Source organism: Sinocyclocheilus grahami, unplaced genomic scaffold (genome assembly GCF_001515645.1).
Source record: "Sinocyclocheilus grahami isolate Dianchi unplaced genomic scaffold, SAMN03320097.WGS_v1.1 scaffold44.1, whole genome shotgun sequence".
Classification (NCBI taxonomy): Eukaryota; Metazoa; Chordata; class Actinopteri; order Cypriniformes; family Cyprinidae; genus Sinocyclocheilus; species Sinocyclocheilus grahami.
The window spans coordinates 2,677,056-2,699,995 of record NW_015505223.1 but is presented as its reverse complement, the minus strand read 5'-3'; the positions used below and the strand labels follow the sequence as shown (position 1 = coordinate 2,699,995).

The window sequence follows — 22,940 nt, the reverse complement described above, 5'->3', positions numbered from 1 at the left end:
CTATTATAAACTAAATTATTGCCATTATTCCATAATATATATATGGCTCCCATTCTGTGTTTAAAATGCACTACATTTAACCAAATTAATCAGGGGACCAAAAAAAGCAGCAGTTAATTTAACTTTAAACACAATTAAGCCCAAGAAGATGTGAGGTCAATTCACAAGAACTCTTCCCTGTTTTAAAACAATAAGGTACATCCTGACTAATCCGCCTCACAATAACCGAGCTGTAATTCTATTTGAGGGTTCTGGGGATATTGATAAAGTCCTCTGCTCACTTATCAGTCAATTAAAGCCTAATTATGTTCCATTCATTCTGTGCTACAGCCTGAATGTTTTTTCCTCCAGGGCCCAACGTGATCGTTAACGAAATGTTGACTTTGTGCCGAGTACTTAATTTGCAACAAAATTAGGGGTGTACAGAATGCTCTGACGAATTTTAGATCGTATTTCATTTAAAAACCAAACCCTTATGGAGCAGAGGGCTAGAAGAAGATAAACCATTACGAGTAGGTTCTTTGCTTCTTGGATGCATGAATCACTAAAGCCAAATCTCATCCATTTAAGGCTCATTATCTGCAAGAGTTAAGCCAACATACACATTTAGCTCCATTTAGCAGTGGTTTACATTAGCTTTCGTTGGCTTAAAGGGATAGTTCACCCTAAAATGAAGATTCTGTCATCATTTACTCATCCTATGATGTTCTAAACGTATGATTTTCTTTCTTCTACAGAACACAGATATTTTAAAGAACGTTGAGTTTCAAACAACATTTGACCCCACTGAACATCATTGTATGGAAACATTTATATTCAAAATATCATCTTTTGTGTTTGATAGAAAAAACTTTTTTGGGTGAACTATATCTTTAACAGAAATGTGACCATATTACAAAATCCTAGCTGGTTAACAGTTGAATTAAAGACAGTTCTGAAATTACCTTTTGTATTATTTTTTCCATGATTATATTTCCCTTTTTCAGGAGCTTGCATGCCATAAAGAACCACGTTTGGTTACTCAAAGAATCTTTTAATGAAATGTTCTTAAAGGAACATTTTTTAAAAATCCACTATAAAGTACATTCCAATGGAAAGGTTCCACTGATGTTAAAGGTTCTTAATGGAACCATCAACGGCAATAAAGAACTTAAGAGTCTAAAAACATTAATGCTAACAGCACAGTGATTTGAGACATCTCTTTTCTTCTCTAAGGGCTATAAAAGAAGCATGTTGAGAATAAGTACTATGTCATATGGCTAAATAAAAAATATTAATATTTTGGTCTGCTAAAAAGAGTGTTGAAGCTAAAATATAAGTACCATGGTACTTTAGTCATTTAGTAGCATGGTCTGATACCATCACTGTACCATGCTATACAGCAGCGTTTGTTAGTGGAACACATCCAAGTAACGGACGGTGAATAACTAACTGCTGAATATCCCATTTAAAACAGTCTCTTTGTCTGCCTGATCTATCTTTATCGTTTTAATTATATCACCCAACAGCATCAAAAGTGATTTGCGCAGCTAGAGTTCTATATATCATTACCAAAGCTAAGAGCCTAAAAAGATGTCAAAGATCCTTATTAAAAAAACACAATTGAAAAGCACGATTGAGCCAGAATTCAAAGTGCAGCTTTTTGACATCATCAGAATCCCAGGAATTAGTCAGGGATGGCGGATAATAAAAAGCCTCCATGACACAGTGAGAAGGAGGTAGAGAGGCATCTCCAGCCTCATCTGCTAAGATTGCCTTTGAATCAGTATTAGCTCAACATTACGGTAAAATTCAATGCAGCCTCTTTTTTTTAATACCGTAACCAATGTCCTCAATATCAGCTGTACCTTGCAAACTACCCAAGACAGTGTGACAAAAACAGACAGGGCTTTTTGCAGTGCGGCATTAGCTCATAATGGCTTATTTTGAAAAGCATATTAGTTCCAGCATAATTACAATCAAGTCTTACGCTTGCTATTTTACAGGCATTCAATAGGACCAGCCTCGAAGCTGCAAATGACACCAGTTGAGTGTAACTGACAACACATCTTTCCTTTTTTTTTTTCCTTTGGCATCTTCCTACCCCCACCCCATCCCATATTCCCACAGGACAAAAATAACAGCGTCCCTGTTTAATTTTTGTTTACATGTTTATTTTGTACATACCCTTTGTAAGAGTCACTGGAGCAATTATACTTTTTGTCACTCTTGGAGGAGGAGAGGAGAATCATAATGCCGAACAGCCCATAATGAGCCAAGTTTTCGCCGTGCGATCTGATTTGATATCTCTGACATCCATCTGCCTCTCTTTGCTATCTCTCTGGCTCGCGGCCTGAATATAAAACTCAGCGTGTTTCCTCAGGTCTGTTAAGGGATTGATCCTTTGATACTGGTGTGCCTACGGTGGGAGAGGGAGGTGGAGAATACAGCAAGATCAAATAAATGACAGAAAAATTTGCATTGTTGAAGATGGAACTTGAACGTACTTTTCCGGTCCTGTCCCCACAGGGTTAAGCCAATCTGACGAAATGTTCAAACAGCAACATTTCAAAAAAAGTCCATTAAAAAGCTTGGATTAACTATTACATATGCTTATATATACACATCTATGATGCAATATTGCACGTTGACAATGAAAAGAGTATCTGGAGGAATGTTGCTCATTCGTAGCTCATTAGTTTCACCTAAAGGTTCCCCTAAAAATTCAAAAGATCAATGCAAGTTACATACATTAAGTGTATAGTGCTGTAAAATGAATCTGGAAAGCAGCTAAGATCATTTGGCCTCAAAAATTCATATTGAGATCTCTGACCGTTGCATGAACAGCATTGTTAAGATCTCTTCTGAAGTGCCAATTACAAGAGACTTTTCTTCAGGAGAAACATCTGAGAAGCAGAAGATGAGTCACAAAATTCTACATTTTCTCTCCAGACAAAACTGGAGAGAAACAATGCTAGTCAATATCATCAAATGCATTTTCATGCACTTTCAGTCAGACTAAAGCAATAAAGTGTCTGAAAATGTCATGTAAATGCATTAGTCTGACTGAAATCTGTGCAAGTCAGAATAACAGACCTAGATAATGTAGGTCAGCCTCATCCAGCAGATATGTGACCCTGGACCACAAAACCAGTCTTAAGTCGCTGGGGTATGTTTGTAGCAATAGCCAAAAATACATTGTATGGGTCAAAATGATTGATTTTACTTTTATGCCAAAAATCATTAGGATATTAAGTAAAGATCATGTTCCATGAAGATATTTTGTAGATTTCCTACCGTAAATATATTAAAACTTAATTTTTGATTAGTAATGTGCATTGCGAAGAACTTCATTTGGACAACTTTAAAGGCGATTTTCTCAATATTTCGATTTTTTTGCACCCTCAGATTCCAGATTTTCAAATAGTTGTATCTCGGCCAAATATTGTTCTATCCTAACAAACCATACATCAATGGAAAGCATATTTATTCAGCTTTCAGATGATGTATAAATCTCAATTTCAAAAAATTGACCCTTATGACTGGTTTTGTGGTCCAGGGTCACATATACACATCAAAGTTGCATGCTTGCTTCAAATATTTGACTACTCAAAAACATGCATGTAAACACATTATGTTGCTCTATTGTCTTATTGAGTCAAAAAAACTATTTAAACTCCAAACCAAACATAACGATACTGTAACTCATAGCTCAGCATACGTTTTCATGTTGTCGAAATTCGTAAATAAGAGTTAAAAGTATATATTTATGCAAAGTAACAATGGAAGTCAACAATTCCACTTTAGTTGAGCAGTCTCTTGTGTCTCATTGCCATTGTCAAAAGCAGTCTCGCGGGATCGTTCTTCTTTTGCTTCCCTTTTCACAACATTTGGGATAAAAATCGCATCCTTTAGAAATAACGAGAGCGGCGGAGAGAAAGACGAGCCCAAAGAAAACAGACGAAAGGAAAAAAAGAGCAAAAGGAGGGGAGGGTCTATAATCTTTGGCTCCCACAACAAACAATTAGACCTTTTTTCTTTCAAGAAGACGTTGAAAAAAGCAGTTTAAGAGAGGGGCAGAAGAAGAAGCAAAGGCGTTGGTCTTTTATAGCTCTTGTCATGTGCGTGGCCATAGGAACACACGCCTAACGTCCAACAACAGGCTGGGCCCCGGGCCTCTTTGCGCTTTCAGCCTGCATAGACGCTGCACCTCAGGGGGCCATTAGAGCCTGAATAGGGCCCTGACAAGCCCGCGTAGCTCAGTGGGGTATCGATAAATGCTGACATATTGACTCCCTATGCCCCAGCGCCAGGGGACAGGCGTGCCGAAATATGAGAGCGTGAAGGACTTGAATGGTGGGATTTTATACATAAACATTGATATAAATATACAGTAGTGTTCAAAAGTCTGATCGAAACCAATGGAAAAACTGCAACTCTTTTACATAAATTTTTTTCATGGCATATTGTCAGCATTTATACAATTTCAGTGAGGAATGATCAGTTTTACTAACTGACATTGATTAGTTACTATAAATAAATGTTTTTTGTTTTAAAAATGTGCCAATATCCTAAAACTTTGTTCATTTCTACACTGTAAAAAAAATTTCGGAATCATAAAAACAAACATTTTTGGAGTTTTTTTTTTTTTTTTATACAAGAAAACTATTTCAGTCAGTTGAAGTTCTACAAAAAGTTTCATGTTTAACTCGTTTAAGCGTTAAACTCTTTGATTCTTTGTAATTATTTGCTAAATTGACTGTTTACTGTGTACAGTAGGTATGTATTTTATACATCAACATTGCTACAAATATACAGTGGCATTCAAAAGTCTGATTGAGACGAAAGGGAAAAAACTCTTTTACATTTATATTTTCATTGTAATTCATATTATCAGCATAGCAATTTCAGTGAGGAGTCACATGATCAATTTTAATCCACATTTGAATACTGACTTAGAAATAGCACAGAAAATTATTATTTTTTTCTTAATTTTACATGACATTTTTTTTGTTTGTTTTCAAAATGTCAAAATCCTAAAAAGTTAATTTCTACACTCTAAAAATAAGTATTTTTAGAAGTCATAAACAAATTATTGGAGTGTTTTACAAAAAAAAACTATTTCAGTCGTTTGAAGTTCCACAAAATTTCATGTTTAATTCAGTGTGCTATTTGTTGATTCTTTGTAATTATTCGCAAAATTTACTAGCAATTGTTTACTGTGTTGGTTTAAACAAAAAGTCTTAGACTTTTTGAGCCCCTTAAAAAATGGAGAATAAATTCTTTAAAATATCGCCTTAATGACCACCTACTTTAGTGGTTGATGTTGAAATTGCATTTTGATTTTGATTAATCCTTTAGGGGGAAAAAATAAAAGAGGACGCCATTTATGACTCTATACACACTCACATGCGCATAGTCCAAGCAGGAATATTTTAAACAGAATCCTTTTGAATTCCTGTCACCATAGGGAGACGAGAGAAATGAGAAATGGAGGATGCCTCCCTGAGCCGTTTTCTTGAGGGTCACCCTACCTCTACCTCTGTTCCGAGGGAGCGGGACTTAGTTTTCTGCCAAAATGGGATTTCGTTTCCTGGGGTTGGGTCCCTGCTAATTAAGGTCACAGCTAAAGTAATGAAATTAAGAAGGACCACAAAGCAAAAAGGGAACCCAAGGGGTCTGTGCCAATAGTGCAGAAGCCCCTTCAGAAGGCATGAAAGGCAAAAGCAATGCAGGAAATCAAATACTAACTCTGAGCTCTAAGAAGCGCCTGTTTATTTTATCCAGACTGTAAAAGGATGGAGTTTAGGTAGGAGACGGAATGCACTCAAGAATTGAGATATGTGCCTGAAGGACGGCTCCGGAGTCAAGGCATATAATTCTTTCATCATAAAGTGGTTATATAGTACAGACAAAACTCAGTGTGAGTTCGTTCTGGAAGGGGGTTATTGCCATACTTTTTTGGGGCAGCATTCTGGAATTATTATTTTTTTATTTCTAAACCAACTGCTGTTTTTTCCTTATCAAAAGATGCTATTCGTGGCTTATCAGAGTAGCCTAGAAGGTACAAAACTTGCATGGATGACCCATTGCTTGCTCTTTCAATGCTCAGAAGATGTACAGGAGATCTGCTGGAGATGCACTGCTATGTTTCATCTACATTCTGAAAAAATTAATGTTCCAAAAGAGGGGTTAGAAGAACCATTTTGAACAGTTCTTAAAAGAACTTTTTTTTTTCTTAGCATAAAGAACATTTTAGAAATCTAAAGAACCATTTTCACTAAAAATAACCTTTTGTGCATTGAAAAGTTCAATGGATGTTCTTCATGGATTTATCAATGCCAATGAACAACTTTTATTTTTAAGAGTGTATGTACCTTAAAATTCTTCATATTCCTCCTAAAATTCTACAAAAACAGGAAAAAAAGACTGAATAGAAATGAGACAACTGTTGTAAAAGTACAGAGTTCAGAAGAACTGAATGAGGAATGTTCATACTGAGATCTCTCACATTTGATTGCAGAATTGGGTCTTTTTCATAGCAGAACCATATGAGAAGCAGGAGAGTACAGTGAAAATCTGATTTTTTTTCTTCACATTTCTAGCTTAAATACTGAAAATATCTCATTTGTCAGAAACAAAGATTGAAAACTATTTGTAAAAACGTCAGTCCCTAACTATACACCACTTTTGACTCAGTGGACATGAAATTCCTGAGACATTCTTCAGGACATTAGGAGGTCTTTAATATTTCCTGTTTTCTGAGTTTACATCAGCTCGCGCTCACAGCAGCCGATGGTAAAGTCAGAGATCAGCTCTCTATATTGTGCCTTTGGACCGTAAGGGCATTTCAAAATGAGAGTGTACATTCCCCTGACAGGGGACGCCTTAAATAAACCCATTAGTTAAAAATGGAAGGCTTGGCTTTTTCCTTTGATGTTACAGCGATTGCTCGCTTTCCACTGCTCGCTGTCTCTCTAAGCTCACCGGTTAACGGCTGCATATTTTTAAACTTGGTGGAAAGACGAAACACATTTCTGATTTGCAACACTCTGTGAACGTGTTTATTGTCTTTCGGTACAGCCTTAAAAATGAGCGGCCACACGTTACATACACGAAAATAATGAAGAATCCATTTGCAAAGCAGGTCAAAAGCATAAAATGGGTGATGTTATGGCCGTAAGTAGCATGGGCTAATGGTGATTTTAAAGCAGTCGAGCATGGTGTGAATGGCTCTAATTCATCAGCTCTCCGACTGGGCACACGGCTCTAAACTTAATTAGTGTTGCACATTATGTGGGGCATTTTCTCCATTGTAATAAAATTAGTGAGAATGCTTGCTGTACTTTCTAACATGCCTTGGTGTAACGGGGGATGACAATAATCCGGCGGTGTCCGTGCCAACTGTCAAAAACTTTGACATCTATGGCAGGCGGGAAGAAACGGGACATTTAACATTTAGCTCTATTATGATCCTGTGTTTTCTTCAAACATGGGTTGTGAAGAAAACAGAAACTCCCATGTTATGTCTGTCACTGAACATGGCATGCATTTCAAGCGAATCCCTTCTGATTTATCAGTCAAGGAATCATAATGTGCTGAATGTTTTCCTAAGCAGTGGTAAAAAATAAATATACCACAAATATAATAGACCACACAGATCTTGGGAGACACCAGATCCAATCAAAACAAAGCCAAACAAGCAAATCTTTAAAAACCGCTGCTTTGTTTATAAAGGTAAAAATGATATGATGATGACAGATGGAGGAAGGGTGAAAAGATGTTTAGATATTATCTTAGTCGCTAAGCGCTGTTTACTATTTAGAGAAGAATTTTCAGTGATTGTAGGAAGTTAATTCATAAAATGCTGGATAGTGAATATAACACTGATAAATGGGTCATGAGGGTAAATTTTTCGAAACTGAGATTTATACATCATCTGAAAGCTGAATAAACAAGCTTTCCATTGATGTACGGTTTGTTATGATAGGACAATATTTGAAAATCTGGAATCTGAGGGTGCAAAAAATCTAAATATTGAGAAAATCGCCTTTAAAGTTGTCCAAATGAAGTTCTTAGCAATGCATATTACTAATCAAAAATTAAGTTTTGATATATTTACGGTAAGAAATGTACAAAATATCTTCATGGAACATGATATTTACTTAATGTCCTAATGATTTTTTGGCATAAAAGAAAATTCAATAATTTTGACCCATACATTGTATTTTTGGCTATTACTACAAATATACCCCAGCGACTTAAGACTGGCTTTGTGCTCCATGGTCACAGATCTGCAGCACATTTAACTAACGAACTGTGTATGTGCCTAATATCTACCACTTTTACACACTTATTTACAATCCAAATTCTACTCTTTACATAGTATGAGTAAAATGGACCAAACATTCACCTTTGCTTCTCTATTTTAACAATGCAGCAAATTAAAGACTTTTAGTGCACTGAAACGTGATGCAGTGAGGGAAATTATTCGGTCTGCAATGTGCATGAAGTCATGTTTTCACCAACTGATAAACAGACTATTCCAATAAACAGTGACCAAGTTTTGAAAATTGAAAAAGAAAGAGCCAATTACAAAACAAATAGAATTTTTTTTTCTCATCATGTGAAAACGAAGACTGAATGTGAATGGATTCATCTGTTTTATCTGTGTTGAAATGAATATTTAAAGCTCTGTGTTCAATATCATCATATGCAGAAAGAAGAAACCAGACAATTCAATCAAAATCCTCACTTCGGACGATGTGCTTCACATAAAACCCTGGAGAAAACAAGAGACACTTTTCCTTTCTATTTGTTTTCGGAGAGCTATCCTGAGTGTGTGACAAGAAAGGAGTCTAAAACAACCAATTAAAGCAAAATTGCCTTCGCTCTAGGAAAAACATTGAGTCAAAGCCCCATGGGAACTACTATAGAGCGCTGAGCGCTCTTGTCCTTTCCAATGGCACGGTCAAGATCTACCAGACGAGCAGATAGAAAGATAGATAAATGACTTTTGGAAACCTTGTTTTTCTTGTCAACTCAAGCACGTACATAAAAATGCAACCCTGATGTCAACTCATTTCTTTACCAATATATCCTCCTGCCTTTGAGTAAAACCTTTGTCAAAAGAAAGAAGAGACCTGACGACACCGTCTTGACACATGACCGAGAACGATTACAGAATCTGTCAAAGTTTTCAAAAAGTCCTGTGCTGCAGAAAAAAGGTATTACAGTAGGGTGAATATACAATGGATGCATATTGTAAATATATGATATGTGACCCTGGAGCACAAAAGCAGTGTTAAGTCGCTGGGGTATATTTGTAGCAATAGCCAAAAATACATTGTATGGGTCAAAATTTATGCCAGAAATCATTAGGATATTAAGTAAAGATCATGTTCCATGAAGATATTTTGTAAATTTCCTACCGTAAATATATTAAAACTTAATTTTTGATTAGTAATATGCATTGCTAAGAACTTCATTTGGACAACTTTAAAGGTGATTTTGACAGTATTTAGATTTTTTTGCACCCTCAGATTCCAGATTTTCAAATAGCTGTATCTCGGCCAAATATTGTCCTATCATAACAAACCATACATCAATGGAAAGTGTATTTATTCAGCTTTTAGATGATGTATAAATCTCAATTTCTCAAAAACATTTACCCTTATGACTGGTTTTGTGGTCCAGGGTCACATATCTATTTGATATCTTTAACCTAGACAGCAATGAGATTATATGGAAAGACCGTAACGGAGACCTTTACTTGTGTCTCCAGCTTCTCAGATTCTTCCAGAAAATTCAGTATGAACTAATTTCTTAATGAGTCAATGACCTGAGCTGCTATTCACATGAATTTGATAGCTTTCTTACTGTATGTCAGTGATTGACTTCTTTGTGTATATTTTAAGGAAACAAAGTTAACTGAGAAGGCTTCTGAGCTCAAACTCTGAAAACAAAATAACATTTTAAACAATTTATTCACCCTACATGTGTCAGATATACACATGCAACACGCAGAGCACGTTCAAATAATCAGCTGGATTTAAAAAAAAAGAAAAACCGCCTCTTATGATTTGCACCCAAATTGGATTGTCAATACCTATAATATCAAGAAAAGCATCACTAAGAAGAATGAAAAAAATAATAATAATACAAAAGAAAAATTGGGTACTTCAGATCCATCATGGCTTAGCCAACAAAACTAACACATTATTGATCTTTTCTTGGGTTTCTTTCTCTCCGCTGTTTGTTTAGAAAAGCCTCATCCCCACTAATAGCTGTCTCAAAGCATAATCTCCCTCCTCCCCTCCACAACCTCTTCATGGTCCTCTTTTCATGGCATCTCACACAGTTAATGTTAGCCGTCTCTCTGCAGTGAGGCTCCAAGAGCCAATTGTGTTGCTAATGTTGACACCTGCCAGAGCAGAGCCGAGCGAGGATTGTTTGTGCCTGCTGCAGCCTCATGCAAATCACCTCGAGAAAAAAAAGTGATCTCTTCAGGATGATTACAAGCACTTTATGGGCATCAACCACACACTTTACTGTAATGTTTGATAGAGAAAGAAAGAATAGAGAGGAAGAAAAGTTGAAAAAAGAAGAGTTTGGATGGCTACTTTGTATCCATCTTTCATATTGCAGGCTTGCGAACATGACAACATTAATAAATGTGACTATAAAGTTATTTGACATCAATGTTCAGAAAGGTACAAAAATCTCTCTTTATTATTTAAGTAGAAGATAATGCAAAATGGATGCATTTTCACGAGTAATCAGGCTTTTGGACCTCACCTCATATATAACTTTCTTTGTAGCATCATGAATTTGTACTCATTTGCTCTTTTTCCATGATCAGGTTTTGTCATAGCAAACACTAAGAAATTCTGCAATATATAATATAAAAAATATAACTGAATTAGAATATAATGCATAATGGATACATTTTCACTAGTAGTCTCAGACTTTTGGACCTCACCTCATGTATAACTTTCTTTGTAGTGTCACATTCATTCACAGACATTGATGTACCATAACTATAAAAGATTTGAATCTATTATAATCACTTTTAAAAAGATTTTGATTGAGGAATCTGTTCTTATTTGTTCATTTTTCCAAGAACATGATCATCAAGTTTTCTCATAGTAACTACTAGAAAATTCTGCAATAGAAACGTGTAAAAAATGTATAATTAAAATAGATGCATTTCCACTAGCAGCCTCAGATCCCACTTCACGTAGAACGTTCTTTGTAGTGCCATCATCACATCAACGTTCATTCACATGCATTTACACAGAAAACATCTATGATATTTAAGACGGCTGATTTTACTCTCCTAAGTAAACCTAAAGGTAGCACCGCACAAATTCCCAAAGGAACACAAGCTAAAGAAGCTCTCGCTGGCTCTCCATCTCAGTGTGTTGGGGATTCACCCCCAGTCCCTACAGATGTACATTAATGCAGACAACACACTGAGCCCGTCTCTTCCACAAGCGCTCTTCACTAAACAGGCTGCTGTCCAGCCCCATCGTGTCAGTTTGAAGCCCCCATTCAAAAGTATTCATGCATCTGCCTTCGAGGCACAATAGCCGCTAGTTTATAAACTGTCTGCCCGCGAGCCCAAAGGCTTTAGTTCACATTGTTTTCATACCCTTAATAAACTTTTTGAAGGAGTTCATCAACTGGCCTGAATAGCCCGTGCACTGAATCTCAAGACAGAAAATAACAGAGTTCTTTTTTCTTCTGCTCTTTTCTTTCTTTTTTTCCTTTTTAGGAGCAGCTTCTCTGACAATGGAGAGAGAAGGCTGTTTAGACTTCAGAGGAGTCTTAGGCCCAACACCAGAAAAAAAGCCAGCATTCAATTAAAAGAACAAAATGCTTTCCATAAAGGGGAAGGAGACAATTGATTTCTCCTCCATTCAAAAGTGAGAGGATGATCCGAGCATCACTTCTTATCTTATTGCAAAAGAGAAAAACACACATTCAAACGCACACAAAGTGCGAGAATGCAAACAGAGAGTAAATATACTGTATGTTCACAATGCACAAAGAGCAGACTTTTCTTATTTTTGTAAAAGGAGATCATTACAAATGAAAAATAATAAAAAGGATCCGTAAACCATCACCTGCTTCATTCATTCATGGCTGGGTGCACTTTAAATACCTTACGCTTGAGGAATCTGTATTTATTTGTTCATTTTTCTAAGTGCTTCCTGTGACACCTGTTAGACAGGCAGGACAAATTTCAAAGAGGCAATACATTTCAGTATTGGCTATAAGCCATTAATGTGTGGAAAACTTAAAGGTCTTAAATGGATGTCTTCTCTAATGAATTTCATCCCCAATTAGAACGGATCGCCACAGTCCAAGCTGCGTCTCGCCTGTGGGGTCCGGAACGACTCCAAAAAAATTCACAAACTTGCTAAATTAACAGGGCGCACACCCATGAAATACTAGGTGCAAAACTGCTGACTGCTCCGCCTTTCGTCCTCCGATTGTAAAATATTAATTATTAATAATAATAATAATAACAATAAGAATTTTAAATAATATATATATATTAGATTTAAATATCGACATATATAAACAAAAATAACGAATAATAATAATACAGTAGAGAAAAACACTCAAATACATAATCGTTTTTGTCTGTTTGTGAAGGAAGCGTTTAATTAGATTTGACAAGTTCAACGCGTTCGTTTCGGTCTCTGAAAGCCTAGTCAAGTTCTGAGTTCCGAGTCAAACACAATGTGCCGCGCTCAGCTTATTAAACATACTACTCCTACTAATAATGATAAGAGGAAATACAAGATAAAATAAAAATACAGCAATATATTACGAATGAACGGATACAAATGTTGCATAGCCTATAATAAAAAGCTAATTGCTGTAGTTACAAATATGATTGCAGTTTTTTTTCTTTGTTTTGTTTTCGTTTGATTGATATTTCTATATTGCTGCTGCTGCTGCTGCTGCTGCATTCTATAAAAATGATCCAATACTAGTAAGTCCAGCAAATGTTCGTCGATCAGGGGGATTTGAGTGTCGGATGTAGAATTCTATCAATTCTGCGTATCTATCACTTGTTGCTGAGATGACTTTCTCAGCTCTATACGCTGTGTTTACTGAAGCGCGGTGACCTGCCCGAGTGTGAGAGAGGTTACCGGTCACTGCCATTTACCGCATCCCGGGATCCTCTATTGTTCCTTAAAAGCCACTCGAACGGATCTCTAAAACACCGACCAACGGGACTGAAACGCTCCATTAGCTAAATCCACACGCCCGCGCAGCAAAAGAGTGCGTAAGGATTGGAGACAAATACGTAAAGTAGGCTACGACGGAACAGACAGCAAATACAATTCTGAAATATTAACAATCAAGACTACAAATAATGAATGAAGAATTATTGCACCCTTTTATATTCTCGAAGGCATAACTATAAATTAGGCTAAATGTTTGGATAATAATCCTAAAACTAACCTGCCTTTCATCGATGTGGGCATACGGTTTTTAAATTATAATCTTAACATGTCTTCTGACACACCATTTGGCATAAACACGGTTTCCATCACATAAATCATTTTTTACACTGCACTTAAGAATGCTGCGCACTAGTTTTGGAACACAAAACTATTGTGTTTTGCTCTGAAGCACAATCCGTCTGTAATATCCATGTGTTACTAATTACAATTCAGCTGCGACAAAATAAAATATTTTAGCAAATAAAAGCACACCTTTTATTTTAACAAATGTAAAGCCCTCCCCAAACCCACACACACACACACGGTTTAATGGGGCCTGTATCACAGCTTGTGTGTGTCAAGTGCGACCCACCTTCACAAATCAAATGGCTAAAACGGAAATGACAATTTACATGTCAGAATCAATTGTGTATTTAAGCCCCCATTACAAACATTAACCAGATACGAACGCACCAAATACAATATCCATTGCTCGCATAGAGAGAACATTACGCACAAAGAACCGAGCACACATCTACGCAGATATATTATGTGTGCTTAATTTATTACATTTGGGTTCCAAAGCCCTTGAAAAGTTGAAAAATGAAATCCTTTCTGGCTATTAGAGGGAGCAGATAATAAAACAGCGTTTATGTGCGTAAAAGTCTGCTGCGCGCTCTGTTAACAGCTGGGGAATGTGCAAACCGCACTATTACAAGAATTCTCTCAGATATAAGAGAGTGATATTCTCCATAACATCTGTGCAGAGATTTACACTGTCCCAGATGGCAAAGCACATTTAATGAACAGTCAGGCAGTAATATGAAGTCGCTTTGTACTGCAGTCGTCTCAAGTGTTTTTGATAAGCAAAAGACATCCACGGATCAAAGATCATAAGCTTCTCAATTTCCCTTAACTGCCTGAGCCCTCATTCACATCATCCTTACCCGTTTTCTGGTTATTTTTAAACATCTCTGAAACACATCAAAACTCATCTTCAAATTCAGGCCCTGTCTCGAGTTCACAGGTCATCCGACGTCTAATAACGACATTGTAAACTAGTCTATAATCCCCGTATGGAGACCAATTAAGCATTACAGTCCATATAAAAGCCATTTAAAATACCAGTCAAAATGCTTAAATTGTTCCATTCAACAGCTAATATAGGCTGGATCATGAATATTGTTCACTTCCTCACCTATCATTAAATATACAGTCGTGCCATGGGGGCTTGTAACAGTTACCTTCCCAAATACTAGCCTACCAAACACTTCCAGACAATGATTTGACACAAAAAGAATAGGTTATAATTTTACAGGATAGATATTATTATTGTTTTTATTATGACACAAACAAACAAATAAATAAATAAACGAATGCATGCATGCCCTGGGGAAAATTGTTTAAATAAAATTATAGTAAGCTATATATAAAAGCTTTGAAAAAATAAAATAAAATAAATGTCACCATCAGCAATGCTTGAACGCAAATCATGGTCAATTGCATCGGGTTCGGTCAAATTTGACTGGTTCCAGGAATTAGAACTGCCTTTATGTGGATTTTAAGTATCATAATCAGTGTTGCAGTGTAATATTATTATGAGCTTATATCTGTTCAACTTATTATACCTGTCAACAAAAATGGATAATAACAGAGCATAAAAAAGAACAATTAGAAATAATAAAAATTATTTATATTTAGTATATATATATATATATATTGTTGTGGTTGTGTTCATGGATAAAACCCTGGACTCTATACACTCAGAAAATCCCTGGCCAGTCACATTCTAGAGTTGTGTTGAGACAGGGTGACGGGAGAGAAGAGGTTAATCCGTGTTTAATGCAGTGATGGTCCACACTCTGATGGTTATGTTATCTCTGCCCAACATTTGGGTCTCCCACAATTTCAGCCCAGCCAAAATAGCTGCAAGAAAGTGCAGATGGAGTCACTCTCGACGCCTGAGGAGAAAAAATATTAATAGCTAAATAACTTCCCCTTACTTCCACTTAATCTTCCTCTCTCTGTGAGTGTGCGTGTGTCCCTGTAACATATTCTATTCCAGATGGATTTGTTTAAAATGTCTCCCTATGCTTCTCTTTCAGTGCGGCTTTAGGCTCGAAAGCATCTGCTTAATTTTCATATAAGTGTGAAGCAAGAGCGAAAACTGCTCTATTCCAGAATATTCTCTTCATGCTTTATCATAGGTGAAATGTTACATTATAGAAGAAGACATTTATGCTTTCTTTTAAATATCATTGAGTTCCTGTGTACAGTAAAACCGAGACTGCGCATCGCTCACATCCGTCTCACCTACTGTTTTTTTTATTATTACTATTATCCCATAGCAACACTCTTAAACCCCCGACTGAAGTCTGTTTGATTAGTCTGAAAAGCTCAGGTAATCCACAGATTTGCTGAAGTGTCCAGTGCCACTCTCACAAATGGACGCGTGGTCGCGTTTAACTGATGCTCCTCCAGACAAAAAGAGCACCAGGTGAGCTGTCAGACGCGGGGCTGGAACCCATTAAAGACTAATTAAGTTTGGCAGGTTTGTGCTAACTCTGCTGTCGCTCATCATATTTTTTTATTTCCGTAACGAGGATGGCAGGTGCACAAGATTATTATTATTGTAATGGCCACTAAACCAAATGTGGAAGTCATAGTTAAGGCTATTAAGGTTAGGCACTTGGAGATCTGCTCAGGGCGTAGGAAACACACACAACGTTTATGTCGTTTGTTTGCTTTCAAAATGTTTAACATTATGTCATAAACAAATAAATAAACAAACACATTTACATTAGACATTTAGCACATACATAGGAATCCACCAGATTCTAACTGCGTAATCAGTCGACCCAATAAACACATGCCACGAATAAATAAATAAATAAATGTTGCATGCCAAAAGAACGTCAACAAAAATCTGAGGTCTGACATTTATATTAAATAAATAGTCGCCTGCATAATAAATGTAACACTTTAGGTTACACTTTATTTCGATAGTCCACTTTAGGCATTCTATTAACTATAAGTAACTTTGTAACTACATGTCAACTACATGTCAACTAATTCTCATTATTTGCAACTTCATGTCTTCTAACTCTCAGAGTAGACTTAGGGTAGGTTTAGGGTTAGTAGAATGTTGACAAATAAAGTGTTAGAAGATATTAAGCAGACAGTCTACTAATACTCTACTAACTGCTAGTTGACATGTAGTTACTTACTGTTAATAGAATGTCTAAAGTGGACTATTGAAAAAAAGTGTTACCACACTTTATAATCACGTGCAATAAAAATAAATAAATACAGGAATTTTGTATACCCCAAAAAGTTTACAAATTATTCATATGTTAAGTATATGGCTAAAAATAATGTATGTGTATATATTGACCAAAACAATAATGCCAAAGCAAGTCAACCAAACCTGACGTCTAATTTATTTGATTAACTATAGATAGTCTAGTGCGTAATCAATTTAACCCCTTGCACACAAGCAATAAATAAATACATTTGCATTATGTATGCCGAAACAAGTCAATAAAAATATGAGGTCAGCCTTTTTTGACTAACTGCATAGTAATAAATTTGACACCTTAAAAACACATGAAATAAAAAATGAATACATGATGTATTTTGTACACACCATAAATGTAATCGCTAAATAAATAAATATCACATAAAATAAACTCCAAATCTCATGAATTGACGCCCTGGGCGAGTCACGGTGAGCCGTTTAGAGATGAAAGTGAAAAGAAATAAAGGGGCTCAGTTTAATCAGGGTTTAAAAGCTCTTCTACATTGCGTTTGTGCGCGGAACCCCGGCGCGAGGTTTCTTACCGGTGCCTCCGAGCTATTACCCTCCTCAGCAACACAGACGCCCATTCAACACACAGCAGCTCTAATAAGTCTTAACATCATTAAATGTTATCCGGATGGTAAACTTAAAGAATCCCTTCAAAGAATTTAACAGTGAATTCAGTGAAGATGAGACACTATAAATGACAGATTTATGGAATAATTAACCCAGAGATGACGCACTCACAACATTACCAACAAATGAACAACCACAACCAGTGGACAGCAACAGAAAGATTGTTTTTCTTGCATTTGTTTAATAACGAATATCAGTTTTGGCCTGTGTATAAATGCGTGTAATATTAATTATGAGGGAGGTAATCTGATTTAGGTCATGTAATTTGGAGAAAACATAAATAATACTATGGATATTTTTATTAACATAATGATTGATTCGCCCATCTCAAAATATCATTATCATTATACCAATTCTATAAAAAAAAATATGTGTAAATGTAAAAGCTTTATTTTGTCTTAAACCAGCTGCGCAGTTACGCACAACTAAACCCGCACAAAAGACGCCGTTTTGCACCATGAAATGTTGAGCTTACATTTGTAAATGCTCCTTCATATTACAAAACTATCTAGCAGCAGGGAGCACTGAATAATTTATCTGCCTTTCTTTTTTTTTGCTACCCTTTGTACAAAGTTTCCCCCTCTTTTCTGGGATCTTTGAATGGGGGTCACCGGTCCAGTTACTCTTTTTCAGACTCCAGAGCCTTTTCTCTTTTGTATTTCAGTCGAAAGGTTACAAAGGCTTAAAACGAGATTGTTCATAACCGCGTTTAAAAAGGCAAAAACGTATTGTGACCCGCTATAAATCTCGCTTTATTGACAGAATAGAAATATGATGGTTTCGAATTATAATATCATATTTCGAATTATAGTAGTACGCTATAATTTTTAATTGCAGGCTATTCTATATAATATAAATATATCAAATATAGAGCCTACAACGAAATACAATGACTTTTTTTCTAATATATGAAGCCTATAATATATTTTCGGATTGCTATTGTTATACAATTCATTTCAAACGTTGTCAAATGATCATTTTCAGTTCACAATATTATACAGATCATATAAGAATACTAATTGGTATAAATGTTGGCAAAACAAGTCACCTCCACTGGGTCCACGTGTCTCGTAGTTGCTAAAACAGACATGGATTCTCAAATGGGTCAAACTGTCAGTTGTCGTTCAGGGGGTCGTTAAAACGCAAGGGAAATGCCACACAAATTAATTTACCCGGCTAAATACCTGACGTCAGGGCTCACATAAATAACTGAGTAAGTACTGAACAGCTATTTGTGCCTCTTTTTTTTTTTTGCCAAGGGGGCGCATAGATTCCCCCTGGCGAGAATGAAGGACTGCAGCATCTGTCCCTTTCAAATAACTGCCTAATAAAATATCAATTGCAACAACAGCAGCAATTATAGCACCAGTCCATCACGAGCTGTCAGTACAACTGATCCACACCTAAAAAAAAAAAAAAACACACATCTCCCACGCAACTTTTACGCACCACGTTTCCTCGCATCTATTCGCACGCAATGAGAAATGTAACGGCCTCTGACCTTTATCCCCGAGAATCCCATCGATGCTGTGCTTGGTTTTCTTTTCTCCGTCTTCATCTTTTTTATCACCTTCGTCATCATCATCGTCATCTTTCTTGCCAAAACGAGCTCTCAAAACCCGACTAATGGAGCTAACTATAAAGAGAGACAATAATCACTGTAACACCCAATGAAACAATCATAACTATAAACATTACTAATGTGATTGTGAATTTAATATTTCATAGAGATCTCAATTTTTTCCGAAAACTCCAAAATGAATTAAAACCGAATATACATTGTTTTTCTCCATGTTTAAGCAGACGCTGTGAAGCGCGTAACGCCCTCTCTTATGTCAATAAGAAAGAAATGGTGCTTACCGGAAGAGGCCTCACCTGAAGGAACCGTGCCTCTGTCACACACCCCGTCCTTCAGCAACTTATCCCGGATTTCCCAGCTGAACATCCCTGGATTCTCGCGTTTGTATTCCTCAATTCTCTTTTCAACATCGGGTGTTGCAACTTGCTTTAGTGTCGAACAGAAAACGTGTAGGGAAAAAACACAAGAAATGCGCATTCTGTTTACTATAAATTCCAAATAGATTTAAGAGTTGATTATTTTATTTTTTTGCATAATTAATAATAATTGTTCATAATCTCCCCGTTACGATTGGTATATATCTAAGCATGCCTGTGATATCGACAGCGTGCAGCTGGAATCGTTCACTCACCCTCGGTTTGCTTCCACCTATCGCTCCCGGACGAATGGAACCGGTCTCCTGGTACCGACAGAGGATTTTGGACACGCAGCCGTGTGAGACCCGCAGTTGTCTGGAGATCACACAGGGTCGAATGCCGTGATGGGCCATTTCCACTATTTTGTGTCGAATGTGATTTGGCAGAGGCCTTCCGTTGATGAAAACTCCACCGAGCTGGTTCACTCGACCTTGACCCAGAGGCGTCGAGACTGTGTAAAAACATTCAGCTTGAACAAAAGAAACAATATCATAGCAGATAGAGATTGAACACCCTTGTCAACCATGCGATTATATTACGTACTATGCGATAGTAATTTGGTTGAACGCCTTGGAATTACGCACTGGTTTTATGCATGTAAAATGACGCATACGGTAAAGCGCGCTTCACTTGTGTTTAAATTGATACCATTGAGTTTCGAGGTGTAAATTCTGCAAGTGAGTCCTCCAGGCTTTATCACAAAAACATCTACATGCTGTCATTCTCATTAATCATATCAGATCATACCATTTATCACGTGATATGTAGATTTGGAAACTATTCGTGTTTATTGGAAGATACGAGTAATGATTAATAAAAGCCTGGAAGGAGAATTAATCCAAAGATCTCATCCTCACACATTTTCTTTCCTGAAAGAATCCTTCTTTACTATCAGTCTATCTGATGTGTTGTGAGAGGATGTGACACTTGAGGACACTAATTGCCATTCAAGAGGCACTAAAGACGTGCCACTTTAAACCTCGATTATTCCCAGTCATGCAACACAAATAGTAGTGTGCTGCTTTGAGCCAGCTCTCAGCTGTGTGTTTTATTTCCCTTCACTGCTGCGAGACACTTCAGTAAATCCCACAGATTGCAGGATTCGTGGGTTGGCAGGCTTTCGTCAAACTGCTCTTAAGCACGAATTCACTCGATCTAGGAAAGAGTTTCCCATTTAATGCGCGAGCGGCGCATGCAGATAACAAGTTCAGAACATTTTACTCGTGAGGCTGCAAGATGACAAGATTTTAAAAGAACGTTTATTGTCAATTATTAAAATTTCACTAATTCCATAAAACAGTCTCTTCTATTTTTAAAAGTTTTTGTTCGGTCATATAATTTACTTATTCAATTCGATTTAAGCCGGTCATTTCTTTTTTGCTTTTCTTTTTCTTTTTTAACTTTGACACAGCTGTTTGACACAGCATATCCAAAATGATTTTTTTTTGTATTTTAAAATGACACATTTTTTATCTATTACAAATGCATTTACAAATATGTGATAAAATGATGTTTTTAAGAAGAAGAACAATAAGAAGAAGAAAAGCACAAGTTTCTGTACCTTCTAAAGGGAATCCGGTTCGTGGGTAGTTTTGGCCTGGTGCTGGCCGCATCATTCGAGGAAACGTTCCTGGTAAAGTAGCCATTCCAGCTACTCCCAAACAATTTAAACTCTCACTAACAAATGAAAGAAATCAATCACACAGAAAGCTCCAGTCTTGTTTGTGCAGTGGAAACTGTAACAGGTCCAAAAAATGTAAAAGAAATCCAAACACACATAAACACGCACCAGTGGACAATGCCAAGTGTGCAGAAGACAAACTTCTTACAGTGGATACCAAAAACCAACAGTAGGATGAGCAGAGGAAAGCATGGAATGTGCTCTGAAGCAACTGGGAGAAAATATTAGTGAGAGGTTCTGCTAGTTTTGATTACAGCTCCTGTTTGCTGCTTGAGAGGAGTTTAAGTGGCCAAATTTGGCGCACATAGTGGGAGGAGGAAGCGCGCGTAACGATAGGCTCTTCAACACTCTTTTATTCATCGTGGAGAGAAAGCGTAATGCCCAAGACCTGCCGTCCAATCCGGAGGAACTTTGCAGAAAACACACACATACACCACCCTTCCACTCTCTCTCTGAGTCAACACAGGAAATGTTACGAAGAGTTTTCATTCATCTGTCATTTGAACTGAAACGTCAGTTTAATGCTTTGGACACTCTCGACTAGGAAGAGACAACGTTAGCATTTCTCTCTCTCTCTCTCTCTCTCTCTCTCTCTCTCTCTCACACACACACACACACACACACACATAATATAATATTTTTATTATTAGCCACAAAAAGGCTCTAGGAATTAAAAATAAATAACAAGAGTTTATATGGCATTGCAGTGGGAATGGAAATATGTGTGACCCTAAACATGTTTTCCTTAAACATGCAATCGTTTGTAAAAGGATTGTAATCGTGTATTTCAACTCGACCTTGTGCATATTCCATAACAACATTTTTTTTTTAATTAGTCAGGTGATTTTTGTGTGAATAAATATAGATATTTTTATTATTAGCCACAAAAAGGCTCTAGGAATTAAAAATAAATAACAAGAGTTTATATGGCATTGCAGTGGGAATGGAAATATGTGTGACCCTAAACATGTTTTCCTTAAACATGCAATCGTTTGTAAAAGGATTGGAATCGTGTATTTCAACTCGACCTTGTGCATATTCCATAACTAATTTTTTTTTTAATTAGTCAGGTGATTTTTGTGTGAATAAATATAGAGAAACACGACGGATATCCTTCAGTTGACAGTGCTGTGTCACGAAGAAAACCTAAAGGATCTGATTATTGTGCTGTTTTTGTGTGAAGAAAGAACAGAATGAACAAGAGCGTATCCAAAACTGCACACCTACCCGAGATTGAGGTCAAAGAGGGTCATGATGATGCACAAAAATGAGGAAGATAAAGACATTTTGGCTGAAACTGGGTCATATTCAATGTGGAAATCAATCATCAACACAACGTGATAGGGTTTAATAAAAGAAAATGGCATAGGGGCATTACTAAATAATAATAACAATAATGCACCTAAGATGCACAAAATAAAGCTTTTTGAATGGTTCTTTTTTTAGAAACTTAGATTCAGCAAAGAACCCTTTTCCAATAACAAGAATACAATTTTCTTGAGTTGACTGTATTGTTCTATAGAGATTCAAAAAGTTAATGTTTCAGAAGGTACTTCAGATCAGTGTTTTACTTTGAAACACCATGCTTTTTCTAAAGAGCGTGAGAATAACATGCTCTTTATGGTCGGAAAACCATTGCGTTCCTAATTAAAACTTCATTTTAAGAGTGTAAGTCGCTTCACCTGTTTTTCCGTGAGATCTGAGTCTTTTAACAGCTGATCAAAATCCTCCAGATTCTTTAGGTTGAATGGCTGTGCGTGTGTTCAGCTCTGTGGGACCGCCGCGCGCTGAGATTGTGTGGAAATTGCCGTGGCGAACACTCCTGGTGGAAAGCAATTTCACAAATAATTTTTACAACAATTAGGGAGTGTGGCTGTGTGAAATGGCG

The 22,940-nt window shown here is 36.7% G+C and overlaps 1 protein-coding gene across 2 annotated transcripts in view; it reads right to left on the bottom strand.

Moving 5' to 3' along the window:
• pax7a (paired box 7a) overlaps positions 1 to 21,295 on the bottom strand; it is a 72,049-nt gene extending 50,754 nt beyond the window's left edge. Inside the window, exons 1-4 of one of the 2 annotated variants that reach the window (XM_016268260.1) lie at positions 20,933 to 21,295; positions 19,587 to 19,822; positions 19,237 to 19,381; positions 18,878 to 19,012 (exon numbers count right to left, since the gene is read on the bottom strand). In XM_016268260.1, the coding sequence (XP_016123746.1) occupies positions 18,878 to 19,012; positions 19,237 to 19,381; positions 19,587 to 19,822; positions 20,933 to 21,017 (601 nt within the window). In that variant the 5' untranslated portion in view covers positions 21,018 to 21,295. The remainder of the gene's footprint in view (positions 1 to 18,877; positions 19,013 to 19,236; positions 19,382 to 19,586; positions 19,823 to 20,932) is intronic. The other variant, XM_016268261.1, reaches the window with a different exon arrangement.
• Between the last annotated feature and the right edge of the window lie 1,645 nt (positions 21,296 to 22,940).